The sequence below is a fragment of the Pagrus major genome, chromosome 13, assembly GCF_040436345.1.
Source record: "Pagrus major chromosome 13, Pma_NU_1.0".
In the NCBI taxonomy this organism is placed as follows: Eukaryota; Metazoa; Chordata; class Actinopteri; order Spariformes; family Sparidae; genus Pagrus; species Pagrus major.
Window position 1 is genome coordinate 5,390,673 of NC_133227.1, and position 25,995 is coordinate 5,416,667.

The following is a 25,995-nucleotide window of genomic DNA, read 5'->3' on the forward strand; positions in this document are numbered from 1 at the left end:
ACTGGTGATAAGTGATGTCCAGTTGGGTCAAAACTCTGCAGCGCTACTGTTGAGAACTCACTCTGTTCTCAATCAGCCTGGCTTTCTCCTGCTGCGCCTCCTTCAGCATCTTCTCCATCTCTTCTATCCTCTGGGCCTCCAACCCACAGGCACTACAACACACAGAGGAAAGGAGTGTGTGATGACACGACTACGGCAAGGATGAAAAAAGTAAACAGACATGCAGCCTGGGAACCAAACACTGATAGCAAAAAGGAGATGGAGACAAAGGTTTCCTCATGAACAGCAGTAAACTGAGTTCAGTGACCCTTCTCCTGGGAGAAGTCGGGGCAGACTTGAGTGTTCCCATGGAAACAGAGCCAGTCTCTCACCTTTCTGGGGTACAGGCGGAGTTGCCGGTGGAGACGCTGGTCTCCATGCTGTCTGAGCTCTCCAGGCTCAGGGTGTCGTACGCCTGGCTGCCGCCCGGTGGCGGCTGATGGTGCAGGATGGAGTGATGGACTGTGGGAGACAGATCTGTGCAGGGAGACAGCTGTCACAGACTTACAGTGCCCTCTACTGATGGTGCCGAGTCATAGCTACTCTTTGATTATAATCAGATCCAGAGCATGTTAAAACAAGTAGAGCTGACACAGAAAGATGCTCTGAATCTGTAGACTCCAAGCTAGTTATGAGTGGCAGCCAGGTGAAACCGTGCAGTGTGTTAAACAGGAGAGGATGGGACTGTAGGACTAAAGTACCTTTGTTCTGCAGAGCAAACTGCCTCCTGGGGTCCATGTCTAATGGGTTTGACAGCATTAACTGTAGCCCCTGAAAACACATTGGAAGCATCACACATTTAACTACTTATTAGATTTTGTTTTTTATATTTCCATGTTTTAAACTGATGCTCACCTTGGTGGATGCATTTCTCTCATGAGCAGCGCCGCTGGAGTGTGGCAGGGCTGCAGCCTGTCCGACCTCACCATCTGATTTGGACTTTAAAAGCTAAGAGAAGAAAGACATATAGTTACTTATTTTGTCACATTAGAAGAGGAAGTGGATATATACTCCTCACCTCTTTTATATTATTTTCTTATTCTGGAGGATTCTTTCAAAAGACTTGAAGTCATAGAAACTTTGTATTTGATTATAGTTTGTGGTTAAAGACTCTTTTCTCAAACACTGTACTTAAGTGCACTTTTGAGGTACTTCCCATTTTGTGCTACTTTGTACTTCTTCCCCACAACATTTATTTGATAATTTTAGTTACTACCTGCTTTACATCGAGTTTAATTTGCTTGAAGAAAGCGATGTGATTTGACCCCTGACCAGGCGTGGATGTGTGCCGTATCACATCCCCTCTTTTGACGTAAGACTTAAGACTTAAGTAGAAAGTCTGAGTACTTCACTCCAGCCTCAAGTCAAGTCCTAAGTCAAGTCACTTTTCTCTCCCCAAAATACTGTAGAAGTAAAAGTACTTGGGTGGCTGTGGCTCAGAAGGTACAGCGGGTCGTCCTCGAATCCCCAGGCTGCATGTCGATGTATTCTTGAGTAAGATACTGAACCCAAAATTGCTCCTAATGAGCAGGCCGGCACCTTGCATGGCAGCCTCTGCCATCAGTGTATGAATGTGTTGTGAATGGGTGAAGGTGACGAGCGGTCAGTAGACTAGAAAAGTGCTCTAGAAAGTAGTACCTGTCTAATAATGATATCATTAATAAATAGCTTTATTAAAGCTTATTTGTTTCTTACTTTCTTCTTAATGAAAATATTCCCTCCTCATCAATTTCAAACAGTGAAATACTGACAGCCAGACTAAAAAAATAAAAATAAACTGAAAACATAAAGTAGACAAGTAATTCATGCCTCAAGTCAAGTCAAGCCATGTGATGAGTTTTGAACTTGTAAGTCTAAGTCGGGTCTCACGTCATTTATTTCCTGTTAAGTCAAGTTGTAAGTCATCAAAATAGGGACTCGAGTTATATTTTCATGTAAGCGGTGACATTTGATGTGTCTCCTTGTCAAAAATGATCTTTCATCTCACAGTCAGCACGTGTAAAACTTTTGGCTATGAATTCTTATTCCAGCTCAGAGTGCGTTTATAAGTGATAGCAGGCAGAACAAAACTAGAGACTTTTTAAACTTTTTAAAAGTCTCTTATTTAGCCTCACATGTCTCAGTGTCTTCAAATGTGTCCTATTTTTTTTTTAGCAGTAGGAAGTTTCACAGATAGCCCTTGTTTTGACCACTAGAGGGCCACCAAGTCATAAGAATATGGATAGCTGAGTGGCTGGTGAGAAAGTTCAGGGAGTTCAAGGCAATGTGCTGGCATTGCAGTGAGGGAGAAAGAGTGGAGAGTTTACCTGCCCCTGTCTGCGTGTGGAAAAAGACTTTGCAGGCAGCGGTGGAGGACATGGCCGAGGCTCTCCGGCCGCCATGATGTCCTGGTACCAGCGCTCGAGGTTAATAGGAGGCATTGCGTTCCTGCTCAGCTCAGGCTGGCTCTGAGGTGATGATGACAAGCATCCAGCCAAAGGAGAGGTGTGTGGGGGGGGGGGGCAGTGCAGGATCAGCATCAGTGACAGAACATCAAGCAGATAAAGATAAACATTCGTGTAGCAATCTCAAGCTAGGATAGTTGGAGCAAAACACTGAGATGGTACCAACGTGGGACCCCAGCATTCAGGAAAGAATAACAAACCTGTGCAGAGAGAAAGGAGGAAGGACCACATGCAGCTGAGTGGCACGAGAAGGCGGCTTCAGAGGAGGCCAGTTGGAATGATGCAATAGAGGCAGAGGCAGAGGAAGAGGAGGGATCGACTCTCTGCATCCCAAAGATCCGGCTTAACTGACTGACTGTGATGTACTCCTTCACACAGACAATACAGATACACAGATAAAGGTACATTCACAGAACAGGGAGAGAGAAGAGAGTGGAAACGGTTGAGAAGCCATCAGAGAAACATGTCAGAGAGTATATGGCAGAGAGCAGGCAGAGTGTCTACCTCACACGGCAGAGCTGGAGCGACAGCGAGGGAGAGGCAGTGGAGAGCAGCAGGGGAAGAGGAGCGAGGTTGCATAGAAGCACTTCCATACATCTTATAGACATCAGAGAGCCTGAGGTACTCCTGCATCGACAGCCAGAACACAGGGATAAGGAGGCTGAAGACAGCAAGAGTCAACACTTAGAAAAGTCATGCAAGGATGCACAAAGCAAACACAACTCACTGTGTCACTTTACAGTTTCTTCCGAGTTTTTTGTTTTTGCATAATCATCTATTTATGTCGAAGGAACGATTCTCTTAAAATGCTTCAGCTTGAGATATTACATCCATACATGAAGAATGTACAGGCCTCAAACCAGTGAAACTAAGTACATTCGCTAAACTACCATACTTCCACTATTTCCATTTTCCGCTAATGTTTTTGGTAACTTTAGTAACTTATTACTTTGCAGATTGCATGTGGCATCAGAGCCAAAATAGCACATTTTTAGGTTCATCAATTTATTTTGTGTTATGCTTTAATGCTCAAAAAACGCATCAGGTCTCTCATACTGTCCAGTGCTACCCTCTCTGTCTGAAACTGTTTTAGCTTCTGTCTCTTTAAGGCCCCCTCCTGAATACCCAGTCTGCTCTGATTGGTCAGCTCACACATGCCTGACCCAGTACCGCTAACAAAGACAGAGCAAATGTGTGACATGGTGACGTAGTGTGACGTCACGAAATCACAGAATTATAGGCGAGACTACTGACGAGGCGTTAAGGAGCAGTGTTTTCTGTGGGAGAGAGGAGCTTCTGTTGGTGCGGACTTTGACCTTTTCAAGACCTTTCAAATGCACAAGAACATTCATGTAAAGTCTCCTTTACATTCAATATATTTTACTGGCAATATGATAAAGAAAAAACACTGACTCTGAAAATCCGAAAAATGCTAAATATTGGATCCAGTAATCAACCAGGTGGATAATCGGTCGACTCTTAGTATAAAGTATATACATGTTAATATACTTTTTAAGTGCATTTAATATCAGATACTTTAAGACTGTTACTCAACTATTATTTACGACCAAAGTAATATTTTAACACGATGTCTTTAATAATGACTTTTGAGTACGTTTTACAACACTGGCAATAATCAACACTCATAAAAGTCATGCAATGATGCACAAAGCAAACATGTAGGCAACACATCTTAATGTGTCTGTATCTTTAAAATAAATAAAGTCATTTTACAGTTTCTTCCGAGTTTTTATTTATTTTTTGCATCATCTATTTATGTCGTAGTTAGCAATTCTCTTAAAAGGCTTTTAAAACCAGATAATTCGGATAATGTACAAACCTCAAACAAACTTTATACGTAGACAAAAGGCAGAAACACTGCAAGCTTGTTGTTTGTCAGTATTTGCTATCACACCATCATGCCCTGTTTGTTTTTTATCGTGGGAACTGTAGCACAGGCATTTAGGATTTGTTAGGTTTTGTCACAAAGAGGATTTTAATGGGATTTACCTCTTGTAGCCTAACAGGACAGAGCTCAGGGGAGGGGATGTGAGGGGAGGAGGACAAGGAGGCAGAGGAGGGACAGGGGCTATGAGGAGGACCGTCCGCATTAACAAGGTCAGGTTCGCTGATGTGGAGACAGTCCTGTTTGAAAAGTTCATCTAAATTTTAAAAAATTGCTTGGAAGGAATTTATTTTTGAGTACTTCTCCTCAAGTTGGGATTTCATGTCTCACATGTTCCTGCTCACCTCTTTCATGCTGCTGTTGGGCTTTGGGAAGCTCCTCCCACCTGTCAGGATGTGGTACCTCTTCTCCAGGTGACACAACCTCTCCTGCTCCTGAAAGGCAGAAACCAGTATGTATGTACTTTTAATAACCAGCACGCCATGCAACGCTAGTACGTACAATGAGATATTAGAACTTTTTCTTTAGTAAATGATCTGCATACTTCTTCCACCACTTTTAAATATATGCCTCCTGTATAGGCAGAAATACTGACCTTCTGTAGCAGCTGCAGAGTCAGTGTCCTGTCTTTAACCATCCTCTCACACTCCTGAGCTGCCTGTAACCCCAGCTGCTTCACCTGAGCCTCCAGAGTGCCCATCCTCTCCTGTGAACCAACATGTCCAGTTACATACAATCTTATGTTGATGATCATGTTTTACACACACATATATGTGTTTTCTGCTGTCCCCACCTTCCTCTGGGCCACGCTGCAGTGATACTCAGCTCGCTCTTGTAGGAGCTGCGAGCTCTGAGCCTCCTTCTTCTCCTCCAGACTGCTCTCCTCCTCGAGCTGGCAGAACTCCAGCTCCTCAAACTGCTTGGTCCCGACTTCCAGAGCTTCAGTTTTCTGTCCAGATATACATGCAGGTTATTCACACCGTTTGAAATCATTTGAACTGAGATATTAAAGGATAAAGCTGGCATATTTTTACTATTATTAATAAAACTCCATGAAAAGACCCAAACTTGATACATCTTAATGACATGTTCCTTCCTCATGATGAATACTGGCACAGCTGCTGTAAATACTTCCTTGTATGTATCAGTCCTCAGTTGCAAATAGTCCCCAACTATAGACTGTTTACTCCCGTTTGAGTAACTTTTGCTGTTTTTTGATATGAAGCCATGCAATTGTGACCCGATTGAGGTCCTGGTTCACATCAGCCCAGTCGCCAGAACAAAATGTTAACATTATACATTTCTGCAAACCACGGATACATTAAATTTGAACATTTCATATGTCTCATATCAACATTTTACAATATGAGTCAGTATCACGTTCAGATTTCATGTATATGAGCAGACTTTCAAGGAGGAGGTGGGGATGGTGGTGGCACGGTAGAGAAACAAGTGGCAAGCGAAGAGACCACGGTTTGAGACAGCGATTCCATTTGTAAGCGTGAAACCGCTGGATATTTTTAAAGGGTAACTCCAGCAATTTTACACATTAAAGTGTGTTTACAGGTCTATTACTGCCTATGTGAAAAAGTAGTATAATGCCTTTTGTGGCTGAATTTAATGTAATAAATTGCTTCCAGTGATGTCACTCACTGGCTATGACGCATTGTGTGTATTGTAGGCAATTTATGGAGTCACAAAAGGCTTAATACTACTTTTATGTAGTCATTCTCCCAAAGACTTGTAAATACACTTTCATGTGAAAAGCCAAAATTTTAATCTTGTTCTGACCCTAACCAAGTGGTTGTTCTGCCTAAACCTAACCAGGCGATACGCACAGCATCATCACAAATCTCAAAATTTGACCAACAGAAATGAAAAGTTGCAACATGCAGAAACGTATATTGCCAAAACTTATTCTGGCGACTGGGTTGTGCACATACAGGGGTGGAGAGGTAAAGGAGGGAAAGGAAAGTGAAGTACTGAGACATGGACTAATATATTGTTTTTGTTTAGGTGTTTTCATGAAATTTGTTCATAATAAGAAAAATAGACACCAGCCTTTGCCTTTAATGTCTATGATGAAGTGGGCAGCCTTGAATCATTCATGGTAAAATGCATGCAAACTTTTAGAGCAAAGCTGTTAATGAACATTATTAATTATTACTTATCAAGCATCCAAAATGAGGGAACAGCAGAAGCGTTGCTTACTGTTTGGTCACACTTACGAATGGCAATGTTGTAACCTTATATGTTTAGATAATAAAGAGTGACAGCAGAAAAAGAGGAAAAGCTCACTGCAGATCTACGAGTAGCTCTAAGTGCTTCAAAACAGAGTCAGTGTTACGTCTGCGGCCGGTTCTGTGCAGGTCATACTACAGTACTGTGGTGTTTGATATATTATAACTCACTGTTGCCAGCCAGTGGGCTGCGTGAGAACACTGACCCTGCTGAGCTGCTCCTGTAACTGTTCCCTTAGAGACAAGGGGCACTTATCAAACTGCCTCTTCAGCTCATTGTACTCATTCTTCTGCTTTTCCAGGACCTTCCGCTCAGCCGACACATTAGCCCTCCCCTAAAAACACATAGAAACACACACACACATACGCACAATTGGGTATGCATTCACACACACATACACACACACACAGACCAACCCAGGGAGAAACAAAAAAAAAATCACAGACAACTCAAATCCATGCAGCCAAGCTTTAAAGCTGACAGGCCGAGGTGGTTATTAGAGGATTGAAGCAGAGGTTAGGCTGGCAGGAGAGTTAGAGGTTAGAGTGCTCGGTTACATACATCTGGGAGAAAAATCAAAAGGTTTGTGCATGTTTGAATCTACATTTTAATGTTGGTCACATCCAGCTAAAAGTCGCTAACGGACATCCCAGAGAGAGGACAGTTTGTGTTTTGTGTTTTAGGAAAAACAGCTAATAAACAGGCAGTGCAGGTCAGTTGAAGATCTGTAGATATTGTATATCTAGACAGCTGTGTACATTCAAGAATGAGTGAGTTCTTAAATAATCAAACATAGGAACATTTCCAAACATTCACGTGCAGTAGCTTTGAGCAAACTGACATGACATAGTTTTGGATTCCTGGGTGCCCACCTTCTCCTTCTCCTTCTGGGTGGCCTTGTCCAGCTGGCTGAGTTTGAGCTGCAGCTGAGAGATGATTTCATTCTCAGCCTCCACCTGCTCCTGCTCAGCCCGCCTCTCCGCCTGCAGCAGGGCCTGCTCCATCTCCGCCTAGAGACAAGCATGGAGTCACAGTCTGCAGGCCACCAAATGCCGTCAAGCTACATAAATACCGAAAGGTGAAACAGAGAGAGCATACAAATGAAGAGTGTCTGCTGAGTGTGTGTGTGTGTGTGTGTGTGTGTGTGTGTGTGTGTGTGTGTGTGTGTGTTGACCTCCTGTTTGGTCTCTTGTAACTGCTGCTCCAGTTCACTGACTCTGTGCTTCAAGTCATCAACCCTGGCCAAGACCCTGCTCCTCTCCTCCTCAAGATAGACCTGCTCCTGACCGGCTAACAGCTCTTCACACTGAGGGCAGATTTAAATAACACTTATGAAGCACTTATTCATGCCTCATTCTGCATGACCATATTTAAAATGTGAAATTTAACTTTTGTGATTTAAATGTCTGATTTATCTTGTGAAAAGTTCAATAAAACATTAAATAAGACATAAAATTAGATTTAGATTTCAGAGGCAAGCACAAATAATCCGACACTTCTTTCTCTGCACACTTGCATGTCTGCATGAATGTGTGTGTTACCTCTTGGTGTGTGCTCTCTGTGCTGCTGGACTCCTCTCTCTGGGTCTCCTCATCGTTCTCTCTCTGGGCCCTCTGAAGGGACGTCCCCCCTCCTGCGTCTGAGCCGGCTCCTCCAGCGCCCCCCAGCAGCCCGCTCCTCACCACCTCAGCCAGCTCCACAGCACTGTCCTCATGATTATACTCTGCACACAGATTGAGGATGGTCTCCAGCCTCTGACGCTCCTGTAGAAGATGTAAGCAAGCCGTGAGCACACATTATAGATTGTATTGCAAATCAGCTTCGAGTGTCCTTGTGTGACATTGTCCCATTTATAGGCAGCTGTCCCTCAGCCACTGGCACGGGACAACTGTAACCTGATAGCAGGAGGGCCGGAGCTGATGCAGTTCGTCTCTCAGGAGGGGTTCATAGTAAAACCCCTCAGAAATAACTGACTGTTATAAAGTTAAGAAGAATAAATGTAAGACGTGATTGAGATTTGTTTGCTGCTCAGCAGTTGTCATCTGTTTTTTACTGTCTGAACAGAGCTGCTTTTAATGTTCCTCTGTGTTATGCATTTGTTTGATATCCCACATGGTTCTAGTTTCTGCTTGATCTGTTATGTCTCCGAACTCCAAACAATGGGATTCTTGCTTTAATCTGCTAAAACAGAAAAAAGCAGCGCAGAATGTGGAATGATAATTAGGAATCTGGCAAGACGAGCAACAATTGTGCCTGATGTGCATCTTGCAGCAGTATTGTTGCCTCTACAACCACTTTTGTCTGGCATTCACAGTAAATTATACACCAAGTCAATCATGAGGATTGACTTCAAGTGCAAGAATTATACCTTTGACAGTTGTTTATGCTGTTTGACTGGTTCATTTAAGGCTACAACCATTAGCCGCTTAGCCTAGCTTAGCTGGAAGAGACTGGAAGCAGGGGGAAACAGGCACCCTGGCTCCCTGCAAAGGTTATAAAGTCTCTCCGTCAGCACATCTAAAGCTCACTAATTAACATGTTATATGATATTATGGTATGTTATATGAGGCAGATATTGTACCAAGTATGAGGGTAATATCTACCGTCATCAGTCCGCAAGAAGCTAATTAAGCATTATTTCTTAAAATGGTGAACTTTTGCTTTAACTTGAAAATAGTAAAGCAACACAGTGTAACACTGAAACAAACTCCTCTACCTTATTATTCCTGAAAAGTTGAGGTGCAATTGCAATAATAATATTTTTGCTTCGTTTATCACCATAGAAATCCTCTAAATTTACCATAGTAACACATTCAGAAATAGACATTTTTGTGCTCTGTTACAAACCAGCAGTTTGGACCCGTCCCAGTGGAACTGATGCTAAAATTAACTTTTCTATTACACCTCTTCCGCTCATGCTATGCCCTTTACTTTTGATGAGAGATAACACGCAGCATGGCTTTTCGAAGTACAGAAATATCCACGTATGTAGGTTGGGTTCAGTAAAGTGTTTGCCAACTGTGCCAAAAGAGCAGTGTGCCAGCTGTAGGGCCTTCATTTCACTGGCAGGAAATCCTCCCTTTGTCTCTCTCATCTATAGGTCTGCACTTTATCATTTTTGTGTGCTTCTTTCAAGGCTGTGATACCAAAAAGTCAAGAACCTAGTCCAGGACCCAAAACATAGTAAAACACAAGGTGGCAGGTTTAGCATTAAATGTATTTTGTGAGGGAATATGCACCATTATACCACTCTTATGTCTGTATGATAATAAGAAGCTAACTTCACTGCCAGGAGACATTAGCATCTTAGCATAGACTGTAGGCTAAACTGGGAGAAGACAGCTAGCACCTCTGATGCTCATGAAACAACACAATGCATCTCGTTTGTTTCATCAATAGTTCAAATTTTACACCTCAGTGTCTGTTTGATTTTGCCCTCTCTTCGTACTAAGCTAAACAGCTCACCCTCATGACTTCATAGTAACATCTGTCTTTTTTTTTTTACATTTTAGCTTGTGTATAAATTAAACAAATGAGATATGGCTATGGCTAAATATAAGGCTAATTAGCAGAGTCAAGCTTGTTGTTTACCCATGTTTCCAGTCTTTCTTTTTCAGCCAAGCTAAGCTAATTATCTCCTGGCCCCATACCTTTATACTTAAAGATACAATATATAAGAAGTGGCCGGCTGTTGAAGGTAAACAAACAGGGATCAGCATTTTACCAGAGTATCAGCTAACTGCTGCTAACTGTGGCTGCCATTATTATAGCTAGTTAGCTCAGTTAGCCGTGAAGCTCAGAGCACCAGAGGAGTGTTGATGTTCACACCACTAGGACTCGACCCAAACAGGCCATGGCTAGCTGGTTAGCATGCTAACTGTAGGAGATATCTCTGCAACACAATACATAGACGTCATAATGAAGATTATTTTCTTCTCATTTAACTCTGTGTAACTATTCCTTTAACAGGCGTCCAGCATTATTATATAGCCTAGTCTTGAACCTCCATTCACCTAAACATGGTCCCCTGGGACACTACTGTGGTCATTAACTTTCTCACAACGTGTTCATCTAAATTCAGCATGTGTGTTTTCTATGTGTATGGACATAATTTACTGTATAAACACAAGCAAAAAACCTCATCATCATCATTCAATATTTGCTGAGTAAAAGCTACAGCACAAAAGAAGCACAACAAAACCTAAAAAACTCAGCCGACACTGAACATATCTCTCATTTTCTCATCTGTTTATGTATATGTAAAGGCGTACATTGTCTGCAAAAAGCATGCACATACTGTATCCACAGCAGTCCAACTCAGACACATGTTGTCTGTAACTCTTATTTGTTACCAGAAACCCTTTGGTTCCTGAAATAGTCTGTGGATAAGGAGGGCCGGGAATTACTCCACCCCTCCTCCTCCTATGGTCCTTTCAGCTGTCAGAGGCAAGCCGGGGTGGGGGGCTGGAGGGTGTGGGCTGAGGATGGATAACAAGTATGCTGTCTATATGATCGTGCGTGGGTACGAATAAGAAAGAGCCCAGTCCGTCAAGCAGAGGCAGCCCTGAAAGTAAAAGCCACTCGTCCTTTTGATAAATATAGTGTTGAGCAATAACCAGCCGCGCCCTCTGCTCTGGACCTCAAGACATGTGGAGGAATGTTCACCCCGCGTTACTCGGGCCACATGGGCTGACGGTGCCAGTAATGCTCTGGGGAGATGAGCTGGTGGCTGTGTGCCAGGAGATTTAGACAAGATATCTGAATGCAGACATGATGTCTGCCGTGCCAACAGTCTCAGCGCCTTCTCCACTCAACTGTATTCATGTCCTTTAAAAATGATGGTGTTTATCGACCCTGTAGTGTTTGTCCTGTGTTGTTTTTAAATCTGAAGCCAGACACTTTTTCACATTGTGTTCCTTACTAACCAACGAGCTAACTACACAAATAAACGTAAAGACTATGCCTATGTTTAAATGTGAAATAATGAATATGTTTTTTTACAGTTTTTATAGTTCGACATTTCAGGAATACTTTTATTTGTTTTTTTTTGGAGAGAGTTTAATACCACTCTCACATCTGTGCATTAATATGATGCTACAGCCAAGAAACATTTAGCTTAGCTTAGCCTAGCCTAGTTTAGCTTGGTGTAAAGACTAAAGAAGGGGTAAACAATTAGCCTGGCACTGTCCAAAGCTAAAACAAAAAATGAAAAAACTATGAAGTTTAAGGAGATGATTAGCTTAGCATAGCATAAACAATAGAAACAAGCCTGGCTCTGTACAAAGGTTAAAAAAAAAGGTCTTCCTACAGGGACCCTCTAAAGCTCACATATGATGTTGTTTCTCAATAAAATCGGTTTAATCTGTGTAAAAACATCAAAATATACACTTAAATATGAAGCTAAGGGAAACAATTAGCTTATCTTAGTGTAAAGACTAGAAACAAGGAAAAACAGCTAGCCTGTCTCTGTCTGAAGCTAAAGCATCTGCCTACCAGCACCTCTAAAGATCATCGATTAACATGATTCTCGCTTGTTTAAATTGTGTAAAAATTACCAAACTAAACTTAAATATGACGCTAGTGGAGATGATTAGCTTAGTCAAGCATAAAGACTAGAAACAGGGGGGTAACAGCTAGCTTGACTCTGTCCAAAACTAAAAAGTCTGCCTACAAGCTCATTATTAACACATTTCTGGCTTGTTTGCTTTGTGTGAAAATGATTATGTTTCACTTAAAGCAAAAGGAGATGTCACTTGGCATAAAGACAAAAAAAAAAAAAAAAAAATCTTCAGACTAAGCCACGCTAGCCGTTTCTCCTGTTTCCCACCACCAAGTCGGTGGTGAACATGATTGCATATCTAGCCGGGTAAAGTTAGAGTTATTTATCCAGATGTGGTGGAGATCAGAACACAGCTATAATAAAAACAGTAAACATTGACTTACAGTTGTCAGGTCACCAGAAACACCACTCCAGATTAATGCTAACGTTGCTCTGTGTGTGCTGGATGCTTAAGAAATGTTTACGATGTTTTGTGCTATAGTATACAACATACGCCTGGATATTTCTGTGGCTCTGCACCTGTCAGCTTGTTTCGATGTTTCGCTCCTAATTGATTATTGCAGATTTAAAGTATATACAAATTCCATCCTTGCATAAACAGAATATAGACTAAACAAAAAGTCAAAACCAGAGCAGCAAATGTTTTCTTCGTGACTTCCTGAGAGACGCTCACATCAGCATCTGCAGATTTGAACCGCAGCTATCATACTGAAATTATTTGTTCCTCTCATATCTATTGTGAAGTGATAGCATATGGTTATAGTATACACCTTGATGTGCTGATCACTTACCATTTTCTCCATTTCCTGCTCACGCAGCCTCTCCTCTCTCTGCCAGCGGTGGTATTCCAACAAGTCGTCCTCATTGTCGTTGATCTCAGAGATGCTGTTTTTGCGTTCCCGGGTGTATGGTTTCACAAGACTCTGCTCCTTGCTGGAAGATCCACTCATGGTCATGCAGGGGGTCTTTCTTTGGCTATGAGGGCTGCCAAGAGGAGACGAAGCAGACAGAGAACCCAGGCCTGACTTGATGCCACAACCAGGCCTCAACTGCCTGCCTCCAGGCTCCTTCTCCAGCCCAGACATTGACGATGGACTCTGGGCATACAGTGCCCTCATGGCTTCTGCTTTGGAAGGACCTACAAGTTTACGGGGGCCCTGGGGGCTGTCGGGGACAGGTTTGGCAGCGAAGCCCTGCGATCCTGGAGTCCCTCTGTGGGACATGTAAGGGCTGACAGGAGGACGATCTTTGGTGGACCCAGTTAGCTCTGGAGTCCTGAGTCTTTGAGGGACCTCTGAGTGAGACAGGGGCTGATCTCTCATAGGACTGGGGGATCTCTTCTGCAGGGAGGGGCCTCTTGTTCGAGGACTGGGTGGAGCTGTTGGGGAGAATCTGACAGATGATGGTTTGTGACTAGAGTTTTCTGTGCCCTGTCCTGACCTTGACGTGGCCTCACCTTTTACACTCCTAAGAATCTTTGGGCTCTCCTGGGCCCTCTGACCGCCACTGGTACCACTCGGGGCCACAGAGAGGGAGGTCCTCGGATGGGGGACGGGAGTGTGGTTGTTATGAGCGGACCTGGCGGGTACTGGAGGGGTTTTGTTGCCAAGGTTATGGATCAGAAAGGTGCTGCTGTTTTCATAAATGGATTCCTCTTTCATGGAGCCATTTCTCCCATTGAGCATATTTGTTGGAGAGGGCTGTTTACCCGGCCCTGATGATGAGACCTTCAGAACCAAAGAGTCCTGGAGGTTCTTTGCTAGGTTGTTGGATCTGGAGTCTCCGTTGCTCGAAAAGGACTGATGGTTCCCGTTGAGGACACTGTGGGAGTCTGCGAAGGGAGACAGAAACACTCCTGCTGAATAAAGGAGGCAGACACTTGGAGAGACAGTTGCACAAACACACATAAACAAACACAGTGGAAGGAATCCGTCTTTTGTTGTCTTTGTCCTACTGACATCCAGCACACCTCAGGTCAGTGCTGTGGGACATAAAAGGAAAAACACACATGCCTGAACATGTTGTTACACACACCTAAACACAAAGTGTCTCTGTGGCTCACTTTACATAGTGATAAATGTCTCCTGTATGAGGGATGTTGTGCTCCTCAGTTGTGTTGTAATCCTACAGGGATCTGGAGCTGCTAAATATAAAAGCTGCAGCCGTGTACCTCATTCAGAGCTGATGAAATCAGGGGCTGGTCAGGAAAGAGTGGGCCATACACACTGGGCAGGGTGTGGCGTCTCTTACTGTACTGTTCGGACAGCCAAACCAGTAAGGTCAGAGGAGAATGGACTCTAAATATCATCGGCAGCACGAGGGGCCAGAATAATATAACATCACCTGAATGTAACTGCATAAAGAAAGATTACAACAATCCTGTGTCACAATGGGGTCACACCTTGAGCGAAAACCACAGATTGAAATGAACTAGATCACAATGTAGGCCACAGATAATTAGTCCTGAACAAGTTATTTCTGCTTTCGGTCAGATAACGGCCAATTTTTGAGTCAAACTTCGGGACCAATTGTGCAGTAAATGTCAAAAATCACAAATCACACAGGAGAACAAAACAAAAACATCCTGTCAACTACAAAATTCATTCAGTTCTGAGCTTTACATCAACATTTCTAACCAATGAAGTGTTAACAGTTGTCTTTCATCATGTTTACTACATCTCAGTGACCATTTGTTCAGACGTAAGCCCTAAAACATGGATGGTCTAATCAACTAATCATGTACAGCTTGATCACAATACGTCATCCTACCCAGAGGCCAAAGTCTTGTAATTCTCTCTCGCACATGTACGATCCTTGTTCAGGAACCTTTGCAGCATCTTGATTTTTACACTAAGGTAGTGGGAGTCCAACTGTGAATAAATACCTATCAGCTCAAAGCGTTTGCTCTGCCCAGAATAGCTCCTGAGGAAACAGTAAAACCTTCGTACACACAGTTGACACTCGACGTCTTTATTCCTGTATCCTTTCTAACTGTATGAACACAAACCATGACTGGATCACAGCAATTGTTCCATCTGGAGAGTTATATCATTATCAAAGCGGGGTCTTTACCAGTAGGATGAGTTCTTGCGGTGCTCAGTCCTCCAGGCAGCATGCTCTTCATCCGCAGGGCCTCCTCTGGATGGTTGAAGCGAAAAAAGGCAGACTGGCCAAAACACAGCATGCACCCTGCCAGGAGACACAACAGTGTGGGTGGGAAGCTGTCAGTGATGTGTTAGTTAGCATCTTCAGAGGCAAAGTCTTAGCAACACCATGAATGATTGATTCTAACAATATATTATTGGTGGTTTAGTGTTGTTTTGTTCATATTTAAGAATGAATTACTTTCAGTTACTTCAATCATTCAACTAATTCTGGTTGAAATGGGACCCCAAAGCTCTCTTTCAATGGCTTAACTGGTTCAGTAGTCATGAGTCAACAGTGTCTTGATGTTGTCCCGCTTAAAAGCATTAAATAATCAATACAATAGGAGGTGTGAGTGTGTGGTACAATTTTTCTGAGAGATTTCTTTTAACATGCCGTGAATGTAAACAACGTTTCAGCTTGACATAAATAACTTTAACTCACGTGTAATTAAACAGTAAGTGAATTCAACTCTTTCTCCTTTCCCTGCATGTCCAGGGGCTTTCGAGAATGCCTGCTATGTTCCCTGAAGTTTTGTTTCCAGTAATAGATATTCCACGGGGAGTTTAATGTTTATTTCATCCTTCAAGATAAAGTCAAAGGTCCGCGTGGCTGCAGCATTGTTCCTTGTGATACAAATGAAGCCGTTTCCTCCATTCCTGAGTTGTTTTAATCAGGATTTCATGACATGTCCTTTGAATGAAGCATAGCCTGAAGTATTCTTGTTCAGCAGCTGCTGCCTCCACACACGCTGGCTGATCACCGGGCTTCAAATGACATTCTGGTGTAGCTGCTGCTGGCATGGATCCCATGGAGAGGGGACTGAGGGGGGCGGGACTGTTATGCCTATTTTATGGCAAGCATGTTTGTTACTGGAAGGACACGGGACTGTTCTGACCATTTTGTTTTTGGTAAAGCTTGACAGTGTTATTGTTGTGCAAAGTCCACTTTGCCTCCAATCAGCTTGATAATAAGCAGAAGCCAGTTTATGTTTGTGTGTGTACATTTACCATTTTTTATCATTTGTCTGAATGTACATGAATGTGATTTCACAGATAAGGGGGGGTTAAACAAGACTGAGAGTCATGCTAGTGCCTCATCAATGTACATCAGTACTTTGAGCTAAATGGTAATGTCGACATGCTAACATGCTGATGCCCAGCAAGTGTAATGTTTACCATGATCACCATTTTAGTTTGATTGTTCTAGCATGCTAACATTTTCTAATTAAAACTAAATTAGCAAAGGGGAAAGCGTTAGGGGTAAATTTATGGCGATCCACCCAATAGGGTATGGTGAGCATTCTGTAATGGTGCCGCCATTTTTGGAGGGTAGCTTAGGCCTACTAGCTGTCATTATCTGTCACTGTCAAGGGTCATTTTTTCATCTGTCAGTAGTTAATCATCATGTATAAAGATGTATAAAGTCTGTGCAAAAGACAAACGCAGATGTGAGAGAGGCTCTCAACAGAGACAAAGGAGCGATATATGCAAAAATTGAAGTTAGCTAATGACAGAGTAAGGGTTAGCTAATGTTATGTTAACAAAACCTCAGCTAATCTTGCATAATTAATTTACCGCGATCTAGCTAAATGAAACACATTACTTCAGCCTACCTTTTTTTCTGACTGTATACTGTAACAGTGGTGTGCTCAGGATATTTGAGGGGCAAAAAAGCGAAAGTACCAAATTTTGCCAATCCATTTCGTAGATGTAGAATATTTCACTGGATGGGAGACAACTTTGACCTGCTGACGGCGCAAGATGAAAGACTTTGAAACCAGATTCATGAGGACTCATCCTCTGGCCACCACAAATGTGAAAAAGTGGCGGACTAACTATCTGACAGACTGACATTGCCAAATATCATATAAGTCATAAAAGTTATTTGAAATAAGATAGGAGAAAAAGCTTTCACATCAACAATTGTACCTTGTGTCAGGCGAAAGGGTTTGGTGATGGGAAGCCCATCCACAGAGCACTGGTTTCCACATGGGTACAAGGTGATGCTGCCTGCTTTGTTTTCAATGTAGCAGTGCTGGGCTGCGATGCCGTGGCCTTGCAGAGGGATATCTGTCCCATCACTGCCCAGCGTGGTTCTCCCTGCAACAAGAGAAAACATTTTCTCAGTGCTCGTTACAGGGGATTCATGTGTGAATACTTTGGTGAAGTATTCTTAGACTGCAGGTTTAAGGGCCGGAGGTGACGGGTGTCATCTCAGAGGTCAAGGCCACATGGGCGGAGTCGCAAATGGAGTAAGCATGCGACTGAATGCTAAACAACAGGTGTGAGTCTCAAGAGACCTTGACAGAGGGAATTAATAAAGTCATCTTCTATTAAATGCATTGTAATTTGATAATCTGTTATATTTATATTGCTGTCTGAGGGCAAGAGATTTAACCCAACACAAACACTCATGCACGATTCATTCTTATGTGATAGCACGGAGGAGATGGAGCACAAAGAAGATCCCAGAAGGCTTTTCTCTGGGGCGCTACTGTCACACCCTCTCATCCTCTGTGGTGTCTGGGCTCAGTGAAAGACAAATGGTGCAAGAAAATCACAGACAAGGCAACTGTGGTGCAGTATGAGTAACAACAACATAGTTAGAAGGTTATGTGTCATCAGTGTCTGTCAATGTGTTACTCCTGGCAAGTTGTGCCTCTTTCTTATTACAGAACAACTGACATATTTTGAATAATGGGCTTATGGGAGTGTATATGGAAACAATAGACCAAATCACTGTTTGTTTACAATAACTTCCGTTAGTAAACCCCTCCATCAAGCATTAGGTTACATACTACTTTCTTTTTTCATGGTGTTATTTCAAAGTGTAAACATCTAATTAATCTAAAACACGTTTGATGCTTATATCTCATTAATAAAAACACTAACGTTATGTTGGAGACTTAATTTACCTGTTGGGCCCCAGACTAAACAAAATGACAGCTTGAGTTTACCCCAAACTAGCCATTAGTCTTAGATGTTGCTGCTGGGTAGATATCAAAGATGTCAGCCAAACAATGAAGTACATAAAGTAAGCACTGTAGGAACATCAGATAGTGTCAGACCAAGATGTTTAACTACATATCTTTACATGTCAACAGAAAAAAATGAAAAAAAAGTTGTCACATATACATCAGAACATATATCAAGGTACAACAGCATATTTGATAATAACTTCCACTAGACAACAGCTAATGTTAGCAATTAAACACTTCCTAGCTAACATTGCTCTTTGATAGTGTTACACAGTATGATAGGAAAAGCACAATTTAATTTGAAAATATTAGTGCAAAGCCTACCTTGGACACATTTATTTAAGCCTGGAAGTAAAACTCTGGATGTAATAAAACAGTAATGTTAGCTGGGAAGTTAGCCATTGTCTAGCGTTAGCTATTAGGTTACAAATATGTTTTTTTACCTTAAAATATGGCCTAGATCCCTCTAGATTTTGTCTTTGTTTTGTCTTTGTCTTTTGTTATTATCTTTTCAGTTGCCTGTCAACCAGGACGTGGTAAAATGATAATTTGTCAGATTCTCTACATTTATACAACTTGCAAGCTCGACACAGCAGCTAACATAATCCCAGAATTCAAGCTTCCTACCCCGAGTGTGACGTCAGGGGAAAATGGCCGCCGTGTGAATATGGTCTATTTAGAGCTATTTAACATCAACTTTAATAACAGAATATCACAGCAGCTTTAAAGTCAAAAGAAATGGTGCACCATGATAAGGCAGGACTGCACATTTAACAAGCTGTTAAACAGGCCCCTACCCCATCCTTATCCATCACCCTAACCCTAACCAATACCTAACTTGAACCTAACCCTTAAAACCAAGTCTAAAATTAGAAACAGCCCTTTGAAGTTGTGAGGACCGGCTAAAATGTCCTCACTTTCCAAAATGTCCTCATCCTGCTGGTTCAAAACTTGTTCCAGTCCTCACAATGTAGCAAGTACAAGGACGCACACACACACACACACAGGTCTTCACCTTCAGACAGGGGCAGCAAGGTGATGGCCGTGCTCAAGCGTCCACTTCCCAGACTAACCAGGTGGGGGCGCTCTGCCTGGACTTTCAGGGACTTGCCTGTCTCAAACAGGTCTAAAGGAGTGCTCTGTCAAAAAAATACATACATTGGAAAACATGATTACATGATCCTGAGACCATTGAGTTACTAAGACTATGAAGTTACACACCTGAAAGTCTGTGAAATCAGAAGTTAAATACTAATAATACTACATGTATGAAGAGATAAACTGCAAAGCATAAATATTTAAATGCTCAAACAGGAAGTCCAGTTGACAGGATGCAATTGATTCAAACTCATCTGAGGCTGGTTAGGAAATTATCAATTCTATTACAGCAGTATACGAGGTGCTTGACCATGTGCTAGTAAATAAAGTTGCTTTTCACCAGCTACACCAGCTACACGATCGTTAAAATAGCCCCCTGTAAATTCCAGATGTTTGTCTGCATCTGGAAGACTGAACACGCCATGATTTTAATGTTTGTTCAGCATTTGATTAAAAACCAGACTTTCTTGTTAAATAAAGAAGAATACAACAATGGGAGTCCATATCATTGAGACAGATCATTACAATAATCAGAGCAGATGGTGATAGTAATAAAGTCAGTTACACATGAATTAACATCCCAGTTATATCAGCAGTAAATGGTCCCTGGACCTGAAGGAAGAAATGACTCACCTGTAAGACCTGGTGCGTCTGCCGCCCATGTTCCACTTTATTCCTGCTCATGCGCTCCATGTCGGCTGGACCGTCAGAATTATCTGACACATGAAGATCCTGAGGCAAACACACACGCATACAGAGAGAGGGAGAGAGAGGGAGAGAGCAGCAGGGCATGAATGGGAGCGCTGGGAATACTGCTACTACAGTTGTACTACAATGAGAACAGTGCTTTCCTTAGAAACCTTCTGCCCCACTTATAAGCCCATGTGACCAAACCATTATACTGGGTAATTGTCTCTGCAGAACCACGGAGACAAAACGATCCATAAGAGAGCTGGCATTGATTTATGCCTCAATCTAAGGACGATGACTGATTTTACAAATCTGACAACAAGCATTTGTCATCGCAAGGAAGAGTGGAAGGTGTGAGTGAGCTCTGCAGGTGTCGTACACACCAGGGGTCAGATCACTGCGTCCTCGGACCCATGATGAGTCACCGTGACTCATATAGAGATCTTACAAACGCAAACACACACAGACACACACTCCGTGTTTGCAGACAGATGCTGTAGATTAGATCCAGCTGTGTGCTCATCGGCGCTCACATCAGACGAGAGGGAAACAACAAACCCATGAGCACCAGACAGACCTCAGACAATCACACACAGACGCATAAGCAGCACAGATGACTCACCATATTTTTCTGCTAAAAAGCTGGCATCCGCGTCTTTCACTATCTCCCACATGAGCTGCCTGTCCTGGCAGCAATTTAGTATCAGCTCAGCATTCCAGGCAAAACCCAAATAGACACAACTATCTATTATCTGGTGTATGTTGTGTCTACCACAGACCAGACATAAATTACTGTCATGTTTAACTGTTGACATGTATGTTTAAAAGTAGATCTCTTTATTTAAAAATCCCCTTCACACTTGTATAACGGCACATTAAAAAAATCTAATGTGTGCAAGTAAAAGTATAATTACAACATCAAAATCCTGAAAATGGCACCTACTCCTCCTTAGATTACTTTTAAATCCACTCTCTGCGTTTGTGCACTGGAGGCTTCAGGTTTCCACACCACACTTGTGTGAATATTGGACCAGGACTGGCTTCCAAACTATTTGTGATGTCACAAATCATGCTCCTAGGCCCGCCTCTTAAGATCAGATTTTCAATGGGCACAGAGAACATTTAAGTTGTGAGCGGATGAATGTGAAAACAGGCGACTGGTGTCAAACTCGGCACGTACATCACTTCACACAGTGAAGCTCAAACATTCAACTGTAGGAACAAGAAGGAAAACTAATTTCTGACTGAAGGGAGACTTAAATGAAATGGGGATGACATGCAGCAAAGAGCCACAGCTCGGATTCAAAACCAAGGCTGCATTCGAGGACAGACTCTGTACAGGAAACACATGCTGCACTAGCTAAGCTACTGGGCTGCCTTTGTTTTTTTGTGTGTGTGTCCGATTGCAGATAAAATAAATTAATATAAAGAATGCGCTACGTTGGCTCTGATGCTGCATTCTTTCTCTGTCTGCAGTCACTGTCCGGCCCACAACACTATCTGATTGGTTACACGTCACAAGTAATAGCCTATCAGCACTTAATAACATGAATCATTAGAGTAACTGGTAACTAAAGTTATGAAATAAATGTGGTGAACAGGAAGTATTAAGTAGCAGAAAACTGATACTCAAGTAAAGTACCTCAAAGTACCTCAAAAATGTACTCAAAGGTCATATTGATAACATTTTAATGAAGACAAATTATTTTTTTTTAATAAATAATGCATCTACAGAGTTTGTAGAAAGGTGAAGAATAAAGAATAAAAGTATCTATTTTCCTTAAAAACATTATTATGATTGTGAATCAATAATTTAAAAATGTTTGTCAGGTCCAAAATGATTGTTTTGTTTATGTCTGTGTAAAGATTCTGACTGTTGGTTCCAGTTTCCAGCAAGGTTTGTCAGCCAATAGTGTAACACGGTTTGTATCATAAGTTATTTGTGTTTCTTTAGCGATCAACAGTCTTGGTAGCTGCTAATTTGTGGATGGCGGAGTTCTACCTTGAGCGCCCAGCATACTGTCCTAATGTTGGCTAGCTGGCGTTAGCAACATTAACGCTAGCAATGTTAGCTAATGTTTTCTAGCTAACATTAGCAATGTTACCTAACGTGTCCTAGCTGATGTTAGCAATGTTAGCTACCGTTAGCAACCACTTGAGGAGGCAGATTATTGAACAACAGCAGTGTTGTAATGTAAATGTAGTGGAAGGAGGGAGATGGAGGGCTACATTGATTGGTTGAATGTTATCAATGACGCCTTTAAATACAGTACTTGAGTAAATTGTAGTTAGTTACATTCCAACACTGGTTATTCTAAATGTTGACACTAAGATTTTTATTTTTATTGCAAATGTATTTCGGTTATCAGTCTCCTTGATTACTAATAATTGGTATCTGCCCTGAAAAAAACATATTGGTTGAACTCCAAGTACACTGAGAGCAATCTAAAACTGGGGTCAATAAGGCTGAGTCCGATTCTGATAGCTGATCAACTGGGTTGAGATACGGAGACTTTGCTCACACACCAACACATGACCGTTGCATCATAGATAAAGGCTTGAGCTCTTTGTTACTCTTCACTGACATCACTGATCATTTAAAATTCTTGCCAAAATAGCCCAAAAACCTCCACAGCTGAGTTTAGCCCCGGTTGAGACAACAGGCCGTTCTCTCCGCGTCTGATGTCACTCCAGACGGGTGAAACCACACATATCTGACAATCCCATCCAGTGTATGCATCGCAGAGGACCCAGTGACACGGAGAACAGAGCGTCCCCTCTGTTTCAGCTCTGACACTGGACCCCTCACGCCTCTGCTGTCAGCCCACTGCCTGTCAACACTGGCCCTCTGTGAGCCACGCACTCAGACACAGGACAGGAGAGTGGGCAGGGTAATGTGTCTCTTGCTGTCTGACTCACACACACATATGCACACACACATGCTCCCTGCTCCCACAAGCCTCAGTGATTTAGCGTACACACCCAGGCCGGAGAATAGTTTTAAATGCTCGCAAATGCAGGGCCTTCCACTGTAACCTGTCATTATGGGGGCAGTTATGCCCTTCAGAGTTGCCATGAGCTTCTGAAAATAGACACCACCAGCCACACAGTCTGGGCTGCTACTTTTAAAGAGAAATCTGCTGAGAGTGAGCGCTGGCAAAACAGAAAAGACACGGAAAATCAAGATTTAAAATGATACATGAAATAAAAGACATACTTAAAATTAAAACAATAAAAAAAAGTGTTATTGTGTAAAGCATTTGCAAACATATTCAGCAGTTTTGTCACTTCACTGACAGACACGCAGCTCTTACCATTACTCTACTCTCACAGAGTCCAGGCAGCAGCTACATCCGTGAGTTTGTCTAAAGTTTGTTAATCCATAGAGCAGTGTCCACATGGTTGTTTATGTCTTGCTCCTAGCTTTTTTCATTCACTCACTGGGCTCCTCTGCTATTTCCCTCCTCCCAACCCCTTCTCCTCCCCATCCCGGTGCAGAGTTACATCGCAGCAGAGGGGGGACCCGGCATCAGTCCTGCCCTCCAAAATGTGCTCTCTCTTCTTGAGGACGCCTTTTTTACTGACTTCCTTTCTCTTTTTTTTGCAAATAAACTCTGTTAGTAGAGGACTTGAGTCAAAGTTCAGATCCTCCTCAGAGAGTCCCCAAGATGTTTTCACTCTTACAGGGTTTCCATTGACTCAGATGGACTGCACCAGATGATCAGAGGAGGCTGCAGCATTGTGTAATAAAGTAAAGCAGGTGTTAACAGTCTGATCCTGGGAGGAAATAAAAAGGTGGCGTAGGAGTAGGAGGTGGAGGTGGAACTTCCTGCTCTGAGCTCTGTGCCACTGATGTAACAAACTGTGGAGAGGGTATTTCCACTCTGGGAAACTGTTTTCAAAATTATGATTATATGACAAAACACGGTGGAATATAATGCGCCCACTGTGCTCGATACATCAATGATGACGGGATCGAGGACGCTCCACAGGAAGAGGGAGAACACATGTGAGCCATCGTTTCAGACGTCCCTCAGGAACGATCTGGCCCACAGTCAGAGAGAGTGGGAGAAAACCTCCACTATTGATCTCTCAAGGCTTTTCCCATGGTCGGGGGCCAGGGATGAGATGGAGGAAATGAAGCAGATGATGAGTCACTAAGGAAAATGAAAACAAACAAACAGAGGCAGCTAAGTAACCAGATGGACTCGAGGCAAAGTCTGCAGAGAGGGTTGATGTTGTGAGTCAAGTTGTCCTCTCAGTGATGATGTGGAAGGTACAGCTGATGGGGGTGAGAAGTGCTGAACGTCCTTTAAATGGTGATCGACTCCAGCACCATTTAAAAGGCGTTCAGCAACTATTGTATGAGTGTTTTCTAGGTTTTAAAGGCTGCATAACAGAAACGTGATGTACCTTCTTGAGCTACCAGACTGTTGTACTCGTTTGAATACTTCACAAACTCATTTTATCCACATTACTGATGATTATTTATCAAAAATCTCATTGTGTTGTTCGGTGAAAGTACCAATATTCATACCTACAATATTGTTGTGATGCTGATATCAAGTTATTTGCTCAAAAATATCGCGATATTTGATTTTTTAAAAAGGGTACAATTCAACAAACTGGCATTTCCTTTGTTGTATCACATCTTGTCTTCTAAATTAGAGCATGGCTAAAAAAAATAGGTAGCATTATCATTAAGATTGTGACTTTCAAGGTTATTTAAGAATTGAAAAGATGTTGTTTAATATAACGAGGGGACGCACTCTTTAATCAGCTGAGACCGCTCAGGCTATTAGAAGAAGGTCTTTATTTGGCCACTGGTCTGGACAGTTTAACTGCTAGTTAAATTATGCATTATGAACCAAAGGGATTAATGATCAATATTTATGTCTGTTTTCCTTCTGATGTTGATTACTTGGCAATACTATGACTGTACACATGCACATCTGTTCACACTGTCTGTATAATTGTTGACCTCTGTAGTATGAGTGTATGTGAGCAGTGAGTGTACATGAATGTGACTTTACATTTTTCTGTCCTCCTTTAGTTTAAAAATGTGTTTCTAGTATATCTTTGTAAATAGGTTAGTTTCAGCCCTTGGTAGAGACATAATAATACCTTGTTTATTTCTGCGTATGACAATTAAGTCTTTGAATCCCTAATGCAAGAGATGCTTCAGCAGTCAAACAGGTTGCGAGCACTGTGGGAGGATGATAAAAGTTCACCACTACTGGGAGATTTGTCAGCTGGTGAATCATGAATTATGTCTGGTGGATGGTTCAGATCGTACAGTATGTGCTCCCTGTAGATACACTCTGTTCCCTCTAACCTGGCATGTGGAGCAGATGTCTGCAGATCTCCGCAGGACGTCAGGACCTGACGTGACAGCAGACAGGTGGATGAATGCAAAAGTGCAATCATGTACAAAATGCTCGAGAGGCGGAAAGGTAGAAGGGTGCGTGGGGGTCTGATGAGAAACAGCTTTCACCTTCCTTCGAATTCAGGCGCTGACCCCGGTCAACACTTCCTCGCAGGCTGTGCGCAAATACTGCTTCTCCTGCGAAGTGTGACAGGCCCCAACTTGACCTTTGCCCTCACCTCGACCTTAGACGCAACCATTTGAGTGGTTGACGTGGGAGGAATGCTGCATGAGACACTCAGCTCAGGACAAGACAGACCTTCATCGTGATAAAAGACTGATTCACAGATGCTTGATGCAGATTATCATCATCTGTGAGCACTCAGACAGTTGCAGTTATATTTTGGTACAACACAGTCTTTCATTTTTGCAGCATTGTCTGTTACACAAATCAACCCGTGCACACTTGAATGCCATTTGAATCATCTGGTTAAACACCCACGTTCTCATACATTGCAACAGTCATCA

General features: G+C 42.4%; 1 protein-coding gene across 4 annotated transcripts in view; it reads right to left on the reverse strand.

Annotated features, from left to right (window-relative positions):
• phldb1a (pleckstrin homology-like domain, family B, member 1a) overlaps nt 1-20,138 on the reverse strand; it is a 31,076-nt gene extending 10,938 nt beyond the window's left edge. Inside the window, exons 1-20 of one of the 4 annotated variants that reach the window (XM_073478772.1) lie at nt 20,046-20,138; nt 19,330-19,453; nt 17,266-17,436; nt 15,263-15,379; nt 12,982-14,021; nt 8,172-8,393; nt 7,805-7,936; nt 7,503-7,640; nt 6,836-6,964; nt 5,183-5,338; nt 4,985-5,095; nt 4,734-4,823; nt 4,494-4,628; nt 2,988-3,110; nt 2,684-2,851; nt 2,346-2,486; nt 895-987; nt 741-810; nt 372-516; nt 62-152 (exon numbers count right to left, since the gene is read on the reverse strand). In XM_073478772.1, coding sequence (XP_073334873.1) covers nt 62-152; nt 372-516; nt 741-810; nt 895-987; nt 2,346-2,486; nt 2,684-2,851; nt 2,988-3,110; nt 4,494-4,628; nt 4,734-4,823; nt 4,985-5,095; nt 5,183-5,338; nt 6,836-6,964; nt 7,503-7,640; nt 7,805-7,936; nt 8,172-8,393; nt 12,982-14,021; nt 15,263-15,379; nt 17,266-17,436; nt 19,330-19,453; nt 20,046-20,105 — 3,456 coding nt within the window. In that variant the 5' untranslated portion in view covers nt 20,106-20,138. The remainder of the gene's footprint in view (nt 1-61; nt 153-371; nt 517-740; nt 811-894; nt 988-2,345; nt 2,487-2,683; nt 2,852-2,987; nt 3,111-4,493; nt 4,629-4,733; nt 4,824-4,984; nt 5,096-5,182; nt 5,339-6,835; nt 6,965-7,502; nt 7,641-7,804; nt 7,937-8,171; nt 8,394-12,981; nt 14,022-15,262; nt 15,380-17,265; nt 17,437-19,329; nt 19,454-20,045) is intronic. The other 3 variants (XM_073478773.1, XM_073478774.1, XM_073478775.1) reach the window with 3 other exon arrangements.
• Nucleotides 20,139-25,995: the final 5,857 nt, after the last annotated feature.